Genomic DNA, 10376 nt, shown 5'->3' with positions numbered 1-10376 from the left:
ATATGTAAACCGCAGGCTAAAATTCGGCAGCAACCATGCCTCTACTAGGTACACTAAACCAAACTAAACACCCACCATACTTCGGCCCGAAAAATCTAAATAGTTTCCGCCATATATATAAGTTAAAAAGTTAAAAAATTAAAAAATTAAAAAATTTCTAACTAGGCACTAGTGTTATCCTAGTGAGATCTACTAGCATCTAGACCATTTACAGAATACCAAGTAGGATTTTCAATGTACGTCATTATGAATTGACCCTATGTACTAGGTAATCTTGCTTCAGGTTTCTAGATTGATATTTCCAATTTTCATCCTTTATACTTGATACAAGATTGTATATATTTCAATAAATATCCGACATATCATCTCCTCGTCCATAAATAAATAAATAAATCATAACTTTCAGAAACAGAGCTCGAGAATAAAATTCAATCATTAGAAACTTTGTACTGTATTCCAAGAGAAATTCAAGAGAAAAGGAGGAAGAACTCCCAAAATTAAACAATGCCAACAAATCAACAAGGAAAATTAATACACGCCGGAGAGGTAGAAAAAGCCCATCATATATCTACTTTGACGAATACTAAATGTAAGATATCTCTCCCTCTCTTTTCCTTCTACCCCTCCCTCTTCCCCCTCCATTTTTAACCTAATATCCCATCATTCCCCCACCATTACAATTCCCCTCCTACTTCAAATTTCCATCTTCATCTAATCACCACCAAGCACCCTCTTCCTATAATAAAATCCAATCCAATCTAATCCAACACATAATCAAAGCTAACACATACACACCCAGGGGCCAAACCATCCTATACCCTCCCCACCCCCTCCCTCAAATTCCTCTTCCATCTCGAATGCGACATGGAGGATTTCCATCCCATTGGTGATGGAGGACATGGTAATCGCGCTACTGTTATTTTCAAAGGTATATCCTCTTTTTTCATTATTTCTCATTTTCTCTTTTCCTATTCCTTTATTTTTTCATTCTCTTGCGCCAGTCAGAAATGCATCTTCCCTTTTTTTTTCCACAACTCCAAACCCTCAACCTGCTCACAAATATACATATACATATACATACATACAAAAAAACCAAACTAACCCTCCACCCAGGCGGACGATTCGAAGGACCCCGTCTCCGCGGCACCATCCTCCCCGGCGGCGGCGACTGGGAAACCATCCAAAACACAGCTTCTCCTTCCTCTTTCTCTTTCTCCTCCTCCTTATCCACATACCCCTCCACATACTTCTCCAAATCCACCCCCTCACTCCAAACCGCCCACCTCGACACACGCTACAACCTCCTAACACACGATAACCAGTGCATTTACCTGCGCACCACAGGCGTACGAACCGGACGGCGAGAAATCCTTGAGGCACTTGGAGAAGAAGATAAACATTCCGCAAATGAATATAAGATGCGTTTAAATCTGACGTTTGAATGTGATGATGCGGGGAAATATGGGTGGTTGAATAGAGTGGTAGGGGTGGCGAGTAGTGGGAGGAATGGGGGGAGGGTGATTTATGATGCTTTTGAGGTTTTGTAGTGTGGGGGTTTGTGGGTGGATTTGGATGGGATGAGGAGGGACGAGGAGGGGATTGAATGGGATTTTGGATAATTATAGATTGTGAGATGGGTAATTTTTTGAAAAAGATTGCATTAATGCCTTTTTTTTTGTCACTAGAGAATAAATAAAAGTAGATTCGGGGGCTTATCGACCTTCACTCAAAGCATGTACAAACAAAATCCCAAAGACTCTTATGTGCAATGCCCTTCCCAAAATAAATCATCTTCCAAAGTACACAGGGTATAAAACAAACCCATAATCCCCCAAAACGACTCTGTACTCCATTACACTCCAAACATCCCATTACTCCCATAATAAGCTCGTCCCGTCCCATCTCAAACAATCCATCCTAGTCCCTAATTCAACTCATCCCAGAAACCGAAGTACGAATAGAACTAGATGATGGTTCAGATCTTGATACATTCGTTGACATGGAAGATTCCTCCGTATCAGTAATCTCTGTATGTTCTACACTTTCCCTTTCTCTTTCTTTTCCCTTGCCTTTCACATTGGTGTTGGGATTTATACCATCTGTGTCGTGTATGGAGGTATCTTCGTTTGCTCTCACATTAGACATATGCGTATCAGTTTCAACGTGAACTGCCCCATCACTCCCATTTAACCCTACACCACCATCATGACCATCATCCCCCTCCTCCCCATCCCCATCCCCATCCCCAACCCCCTCATCCCCACTCCACTCAAACTCACCACCATCGCTCCACCCCTCACTCTCACTCCCACTCCCACAGTTACTTCCCCCCTCCACACCCCCCACCAACCTCAAAACCTCCCCCATAACCAAAAAATCCCTCTCTAGCACCTCAGCCCAATTCTGCACATTCCCCAACTCCTTAACCCTCTTCTGACCCTCCCTAACCACCTTCTCCAATTTATCCCCTTCTTTCCCTAACTTCCCAATCTCTTTCTTCAATTCATTTTCCTGTTTCGTTAAAGCACTACTATTCTGATGCAGATTTTGTGCTCGCAATTTAAGCGCGTGTTCGTGGGGCGTGAAAATGTTTTGGATAGATGCGTTGAGCGCGGTGCGCGCTTCGGCTATTTGGCGGGCGGTTTCCGGGGAAGAGGGGAGGGGGGCTTGGGAAGAGGTAGAGGGGTTGCTTGGGGCGTGCGAGTGAGTTGATGTGGAGGCTGAAGCTGAGTGAGAGCGGGAATGGGAGGATGTAGAAGAGGGTCCGGGAATATCGGGTGGTGCTGCGACGAGAGAGGAGATAGGCATTGTGATGTGACGTGAATAAGTTGGTGGTTATGAGGGTTTTTGGTAATCAATTGCGATTGCGAATGTGATGTTGCTGGATGATAGGCGGTGTATTGTACAGTATTAAGTTGTAGACTTTTTGTATGATTTATTAGATATTTTAAACTGGAGAGGCAGTAGAATAATAGAACAGAATTTCCACGTGAAAAGAGAAATTAAATGTGTTTATTAAAGTTGGGTAGGAGGAGATTGAAGGTAGTAGTTATCGAAGAACCATCACGAGGTTGATAAGAAATTGCGGGGTGAAAAACATGGGTTGTAGGTTAGTTACTAGATGCGCAAGGGTTTTACGATCAAGCCAGGTCCATCATTCAAATTTTCCCCAGCCTTTAATTCCGATCAGATTGCCTTTTACCTTAGGAAGAGAAGTTTCACAATCAAAGATGTGGAAAAAGATTATGACCAGGCAACATCAACAAATGTCGGGTTCACAAATCAAAACTAATCTTGATATGTTTGAACATAGAATAAACTGGCAAAGGGAGTATTCTTATTGCTTTTGAATTCATAGACTATTGAAGAGAACCATTTTTCACATGATTCCATATCAGGAACTCCATGCCATGATTCCCAATGAAATACAACCCATCCCAAATCCCATAGAAGATGATTTACTTTCTCAATTGGCGTTGGTAGAAAGCCAACTCCTCTCCCTCCAAAATGTAACCATCAACACGTCCAGATTGTCCAGGTCTAGATGAGACTGCGGCATAAAGACGACCAGCCTCGAATTGCTTCTCCAAAGCGGCATCAACCTTTCCTGCAGCAGCGAATCTCTCGTGGTGCTTCTTCTCAACGGACTTGCTCTTCTTGGTATCTGGCTCCTCAACAGCTTGGCCTGCCTTTTGTTGACGTCTTCGGCCCAAGTTTTGACCGTAGTGTGCCTCATACCATTGTCTGAATGGAGCAGCATCGACTTGAACAATGGCGGATTTGGTGAGGGTGTTGGTTCGGACCAACTCGTTGTTGGAAGGATGGAAAGCGACAACAATCACACGGACCTTGCGGGCAATACCCTCAGAAGCCCATGAGAAGTTACCGGCTTCGAGACGGAGGGCACGGAACTTGCGGTTACCACCACGGGTACGGACGAGATGGATTCTCTTGGTTCCAATACGGGTACCTGCTTCTTGTCTTCCGGCTTCGAAAGCGCGCTTCTTCCCTGTAAAAGTCTTAGTTTTCAGGTCGGAACATATATCAATAAAGATATATGGGCTATCTACTACGCACGGTAATGGGATCGCTTGGCGCCAGAGGCGGAGCGTTTATGTCTGCTGTCACGGCTGATACCCATGATTGCTAATCCTGTGGTATGAAAAATAATTAGCTAATTTTGAACCAAGATAAGGAAGAAATTGAGCTTAGTGCAGGCATTTGATATGTCGCATCAAAGAATTGGATGCGCAACCAGTTATGCGAAGACAGGTATTGCCAGTAGAAATGTGCGAAAACAAGTATTGATATGTAATATGGTGTGCAGTCGATCGAAGAAGGTTTTGAAGTCCATCTCAATTATCCACTGCGCAACTATTCCCAATCCTTTTTTGCTTGACAATTTTTTTCCTTCGCATATTCTGGTTTCGACTTCGTTCTTGATGCTCGATCGAATGCCGATAGGAACCAAATATTGATGAATTACTGACCTGATGATTCGAATTACAATCGTTGTCGTCGAAGAATTTGTCGTGAGAGTTTGAAGAATTTCGAACCGAAGCTTTTGCAAAAATCAAAAACGGTGCGAGAAGCTAGTGCGGAGGCTAAGATTAAGCGAGAATTTCGCTGTTCGAATTGGTAGTCACGTGATATTGCAATTTATCACCCTCCAACATTTCTCATCACCAGATTATCCTTCCCTCAAAGTTATGATTCACGAGCCTAAAATGTTATTTCTGATACAGAAGCTATGCTATACAAACCATTAGATCTAAATTGGTCTTAAGAATACGTCAAAACGACGCGCTACCATTTCCGTTAGCTACAGCCGGCCTACCATAATCTGCCTGCCACCGGCGCGACACAGGAGAATGCACACAGGTAACCCGTACATTGGCTAGAAAAATCTCAGATTATGCTTGAACTCAGGTATAGTCCCAAAAGGTCTTACAGAGAACGGAGTAGAATAAAGGGAGGAGATGATATATATCGAATCCATCTTAAATAACCCCTCACTCCAATTTTCTTCCGTCCAGAAGGGGCTTTACAGTTCAGGGAAAGGCGACAGACAACACACAACACAGTATCTCGACATTAATTCAGGAGCCGAGTATAATCAGACGGAGTTTCTCTGATCATAGGCTCTGCAATCACCGTTTTATTGTCTTTTGACCGACCAAAGTGCTTTTAATAGTGGTTGCACATTATTATCCTGGGTAGTCCAAAGATCTCCAAGATGGAGAATGAAAAGAACATGCCTGTATGGGTTAAGCGATTGTTAGAACAGGATAAGGTAATAACAGTCTGGACAGCAACGGATAAAGGTTTGATCGAGCTATTGAACAGGGAATCTTTTGCTTGATCTGGAAAGAGGAAGGATGGTTGTGTAGAGACTGGGTGATTTGGCCATGACCCCTGAAACACAACAAGTCTGCCCCAAACTCCAGTTGGTCTTTTTGGTTTCTTCAGTGCACCAAAATGACTTGGAATATACGGGTGTACTTCAATTTGCTGCATATTACATCATATTCTTCAGTTTGAATTCAATCATCAGGCCTTGCTAGAAGAGCTTTGGTAGTCGCCAGCTTCAAATATATAACTTTAATAATAGGAAGCTAACAAAAAGAGCAAAGGAAACCTTCCAGTTATCAATTCCTTTCTAATTGGTCTTTTCAAGACCAGGTTTTCTTTTTCCATCACCTCGAAAAGTTAACTCCATTCCAAAATGGCTAAAGTCTTTACTAGACATCAAGTTAGTGTCGAGCTTAAAGACTTTAGTCGTAGATTCATTGTCATTTAACGTTATTGAAACTTGGGACAGTGTTGTTGGTTCCGTTTACTTCAAAAGTTCCTCGACTTGGCAGATAAATCCCAGGCTCCCGTGAATGCGACCTTCAAATGCGAATCTGTCACCACTCAGGTCAGCCCTGACGATATGTCAAGTCTTAAATTTCCATTAAAGGATCGTTCATTCCAATCAATTTGAATCATCTTACTTGCAGAATATACGTCAAACTCATGATATTTCGCTGACTCAAATCAAGATCACGGTTAATTAAATGACTGTCAGGTTAAAGCCAGAAATAGTCAACCTACCGAGACTGCGCTTGATGATTGGTACCCTGTTTTGAAATATATGATCAATTCAATTTACAGCAAGCCATCTACGTTCACCTATTTCCTCCATTTTGACTCGTTGGTCAAAGTTCCGGACTTTTACAGAGCTCTACCAGCCATCTTTGGAATATTGGACGCAGTACTACTTAAAAGCTCAGTGTCCAACGGACAGATTCCTGATCATGCTGGTTCCCCTCTAAGGATAGTCCGGCAACTCAGAAATCAAACCTTTTCAAAGAATGCATGGTTCATGCTGCTGGTTGATAGAAGAGCAATCCTTGACTACCAGAAGGTGGTATGCATCTTCTCATTTGAGCTCTCGCTGCCTATGTAAGCCATTGCGACAAACCCGATACCGCAAATCAAGGGTTTCTAAAGTGAGTTGTTGAAAAAGTCTTGAGGAAGCGGGGTCTCGATCGGATGTATTGTCATGGAAACGATTTTAGTTCACCTCGATGCTATTATCAAAAACTCGATAAATTGAAATAAGATGGTTCTTAAACCCGTTCTGGCTGAGGTAATATCCAAAAATCTAGTCCTTGATCCGAAGACACTTGGAATAGGCCAAGGCAAGTTCAAGAATTATTTTGTCTGCGCGGAAGCTAAATATGCAGAGCACCCAAGGGATATGCAGGAAGGAGAGTGGTAGTACCGCACAGCCGGTATATGCAGCCGTAACCGACTTTCGAATCTATCATATTGCCCTGGCAGCCCAGGAGGCGACTTCAGGCGACTTCTGTATTTCAATAAAAGAATAAAATATTCGAAAGCTCACACGATTACACCAAGATATTTCATCGTTGAATCAATTGCATCCGTTTTTCTGGCGCTGAACTTGCGCAAACCCGAGGTCGGCCATGTAACGGACTGCAGTTCTTTACTGAGGAGTTAATGATTCTTCGAATACACCTTCGAGAATCATGGGTTCTTGAGCACCGAAAAATAAAGATTGCAGTACGGGCTACTAGGCATTCTTATAACACCTTCACAAGCATCTTGTGCATGAATTGGCACATTTTAGTTTCCTTGCCCCATCTTCCCACATAAAATTTCACAAATAGTTGCTAGTTACCCGAACGTTGCAAGCATAGAACGAATCCAGTTTCTTAGCCGGGAATGAATAATATGGATGCCTGTGACTGTATTGAAAAGGATGGAGAGATGATAGGTACAATTTCAAAATACTTCCTATACATGATATACCGTTTCAAAATTGCTTCCAATAGTGATCAACACGTTATCCGGTTGTGAGAATCCAGATCTCCTGGCCTCGGTATTAAACACATTCCCTTCCTCTGATCCAGGGTACTCTTACCATAGTACATTCAAATATCTATATGCACGAAACACATTACCCTTTACATTAAAGTTCTACTCCAAAGTTTGCAAGTCCTACTTCATATCACGATAAACCCCGGCGAACTCAGTTCCCGCTCATCTAATCCTCGGCCGGTTTTTATCCTCTCATAAACAGCTATTTCCAACCACTTCACACAATCTCTCTCAGACCTCTTCCATTCTAATACCTCCCCTTCGCCCCTAATTTTCAGTCTCCTAGGTACGCACAATTCATAATTCCAACCCGTCAACCACTCATCCAAATGCTTATTCGCTATTCGTCCCCATGAATGATTAACCCCATACATACCCATGATTCTCCGTTTACATATCCACTCATTACAACATCACAAATAATCAATTGCATTTTTTACATATATACAAACTGGAACTACAGGGGAATGTTCTGCGGAAATGAACACAGAGGCATTGTATGAGGAGATGCTTTTGGACCAGGTGATGAAGCGGAGGTGCGTAAATCAGGCTTGCACCGGACCATGGCCAGCATTACGATTTCGCTGTAGAGAGGAGCCGGAGGGAGAAGAGGCGATGTCTAGAATGCTTATCAATGGAATGAGATGGGATAGAAGTAGTATGGGAGGGAATTATGGATTTTTGAACGCAACGAAATCTGTAACGCCGGGTTTGATACGTACAGCGCATATGCTAAGATCTCACCTAATTATGAGGGCTATTTTTCTCAATAAAATTTTCAGTGTTGGTGTTAAAGAGCGATCGTGAGATAAATGAAGAACTTGAACATTCTGATATCTGGGTTTTAATATCTGAATAACGTATTTTTAAAGACTATTTCTTGTAGTTATATGCGTTGTCTAACACTACTGCATATAATCCATTACTTCCCTAATCTCTAGATGACGGCTTATCTACTATCTCCGCATCTCATCATTGCGGAATCTAGAGATTGATGTGCTTCGTGTACGCGCTTAGCAGTACAAAAACTTACTTCTTGCGAAGATGCCGCTATTTTTCGATATTTCGCATATTTTCTTGCGATGTATTGTTAATAACTATGAATTCTCAGTTAAGTCGCAGTCCAAGATATTTTGGGAGTACCAGAAGCACAAGAAAGCAGTTTCTTGATTCGCATCTCAAAGAAGTCGGTATCTAAACCTACGAATAGCAGAGATGACCAATCATAAGTCTCTCCCTTCAGATCGCGTGGAGCAGTGAGGTGCGATTGAATTGGTGCTGCAGACGCGATTTTGACTGGTGCAGGGATGGATAATGGGCACTGAGTGTTTATATAGTATGATGCGGTGTAGGGCTTTAGATTGAGGGTTCAATATCATAATCAATATTAATTAATGGCTGGTATAAATCACAAGAAGCTGGAAGTGCCACGATGATATGAATGAATGTAGGTGTGGGCTTAAGGAAATGTGTGGTATACTGATATATTAGAATTCTCGAGGTGCTGAGAACGGCGACTTGTGTCTGTCAAGTACCTACTAGGATATGGTATTTATCTAAACTTTTAGTCCTAGGTTTCATAGGATAACTCGGAGATGTAAAGTGGGAAAGAAAACGGAGGTGGCATCATCTTGACATCGCAGGCTAAATCCGTAGAAATTCAGTGGGACATCAGCTGAACCTGACATGAAGTTTAATATTATAAAACAAAATCCCTTCTTTCTTGTAAAAGAAATAACCAACGCAATAACAGTAGTCAAAAATTGAAGAGATGATAATCACTCACTCTTTTGCTTTCAGTCACTAACAGAAGCTGTGATCGTATATTCTACGCAGTATATGATCGAATAAGTACTATGCGATACGAACATCAACCTATTATTTTCATTCCTCAAAGCATTATCCACATTTACCAGATCCATGTATATTGTGCACTGCGCGGAAACTCGCATTCGAGCATGGCAAGGTCAAGATATTAAAAACTGCAGTCACAGTTAGATATTCGCAACACACAATATCAGATTTTCCATTCCTGTAATTGGGAAAATGGCCCAGTTCAAAAGAGCACCCGTACTGTATACTTGAGATTAGCCGAGGGGTAGCATCTATTTTCGCCACGACATACCCATTAGCTTCGTCTCACGTCTCACGTCACACACAAAAGTACAGGGCTTAGTATCATCAATACGAGAGAAATAACGATAGCTCGGGTTCATCTAAAATAATGAGGTATTGATCCTAACATAGCTCGGTCCTGAATGTATCCTGATTGAGCATTATTGGTATTTTTTTAGCTACAGATCGGATGTGACTATTAAATACTTGATGAGACATTGCGAGGGATTGAAACTGTTGGCTTACTAATAAATTTGTGTTAGCTGCAGTCGCCGATGGTGGTCTGACTGCTGACATATTGTTTGAGAAGAAGTGTTGGAGATGAAAAGGGAAGGTAGTTGTCAGAACCCCGTTGCCATATTATTCCCCCTTGGAGAGTATCAATAAAGTCCAAGGAATTTCAGATGGATCTACTGGGCAGTAGGGCATTGTGCCCATGGTCATATGAGCGTTTACCAATCGTTGATCTGGAACTATTATTATCACATTTGACACAAAAGGGAGATCGGGTGCTACCTAGATAGGTAGTATTCCTTGTTAATTAAAGAAAGGTGCAAGGAAAGCAGCCAAGCTCCAATCAATGTAGAGTCCTGGTGTGGGCATCCAAAGTGCCGGGACGTTTAGAAAGGAGATATGCGCATAACATGCCTGGTCGCGGGCAAGACCGAGATACCAACTGCATATATAGGCCTTGCTTACTGCGCTATTGGTTCTAGCATATTACTTCAGCTCAAGCAACACTTCGAGTCTAAGCTATATTCACGAAAACTTTGCCGCAGCATTGGTCTTTCCCAAGACCTGCTGTCGTTGGACCAGACGATGAAATATACGCGTGTAATCTTCGGATCTAATTCAGCGGGAATCACAGACTT

General features: G+C 42.2%; 6 protein-coding genes across 6 annotated transcripts; 3 read left to right on the top strand and 3 right to left on the bottom strand.

Moving 5' to 3' along the window:
• Positions 1–504: 504 nt before the first annotated feature.
• SS1G_10741 (predicted protein) lies at positions 505–1547 on the top strand (the record flags this gene model as incomplete). Its single annotated transcript, XM_001588244.1, has 3 exons — positions 505–589; positions 800–928; positions 1114–1547. 3 exons carry the CDS (start codon positions 505–507, stop codon positions 1545–1547), a joined length of 648 nt encoding a protein of 215 aa, XP_001588294.1.
• Positions 1548–1929: 382 nt separating this feature from the next.
• On the bottom strand, positions 1930–2808 carry SS1G_10740 (predicted protein; the record flags this gene model as incomplete). Its single annotated transcript, XM_001588243.1, has 1 exon — positions 1930–2808. One exon carries the CDS (start codon positions 2806–2808, stop codon positions 1930–1932), a length of 879 nt encoding a protein of 292 aa, XP_001588293.1.
• Positions 2809–3458: 650 nt separating this feature from the next.
• SS1G_10739 (40S ribosomal protein S8) lies at positions 3459–4141 on the bottom strand (the record flags this gene model as incomplete). The annotated part of the gene is made up of 2 exons (XM_001588242.1): positions 3459–4009; positions 4078–4141. 2 exons carry the CDS (start codon positions 4139–4141, stop codon positions 3459–3461), a joined length of 615 nt encoding a protein of 204 aa, XP_001588292.1.
• A 1095-nt stretch (positions 4142–5236) lies between these two features.
• Positions 5237–5362, top strand: SS1G_10738 (predicted protein; the record flags this gene model as incomplete). Its single annotated transcript, XM_001588241.1, has 1 exon — positions 5237–5362. One exon carries the CDS (start codon positions 5237–5239, stop codon positions 5360–5362), a length of 126 nt encoding a protein of 41 aa, XP_001588291.1.
• A 1245-nt stretch (positions 5363–6607) lies between these two features.
• Positions 6608–6766, top strand: SS1G_10737 (predicted protein; the record flags this gene model as incomplete). Its single annotated transcript, XM_001588240.1, has 1 exon — positions 6608–6766. The coding sequence occupies one exon, from the start codon at positions 6608–6610 to the stop codon at positions 6764–6766; it is 159 nt and encodes a 52-aa protein (XP_001588290.1).
• A 1496-nt stretch (positions 6767–8262) lies between these two features.
• SS1G_10736 (predicted protein) lies at positions 8263–9801 on the bottom strand (the record flags this gene model as incomplete). The annotated part of the gene is made up of 5 exons (XM_001588239.1): positions 8263–8294; positions 8423–8486; positions 8594–8710; positions 9176–9202; positions 9751–9801. 5 exons carry the CDS (start codon positions 9799–9801, stop codon positions 8263–8265), a joined length of 291 nt encoding a protein of 96 aa, XP_001588289.1.
• Between the last annotated feature and the right edge of the window lie 575 nt (positions 9802–10376).

Source organism: Sclerotinia sclerotiorum, genomic scaffold (genome assembly GCF_000146945.2).
Source record: "Sclerotinia sclerotiorum 1980 UF-70 scaffold_16 genomic scaffold, whole genome shotgun sequence".
Lineage (NCBI taxonomy): Eukaryota > Fungi > Ascomycota > Leotiomycetes > Helotiales > Sclerotiniaceae > Sclerotinia > Sclerotinia sclerotiorum.
The sequence above is the reverse complement of the archived record's forward strand: the minus strand, read 5'-3'. Positions and strand labels throughout refer to the sequence as shown.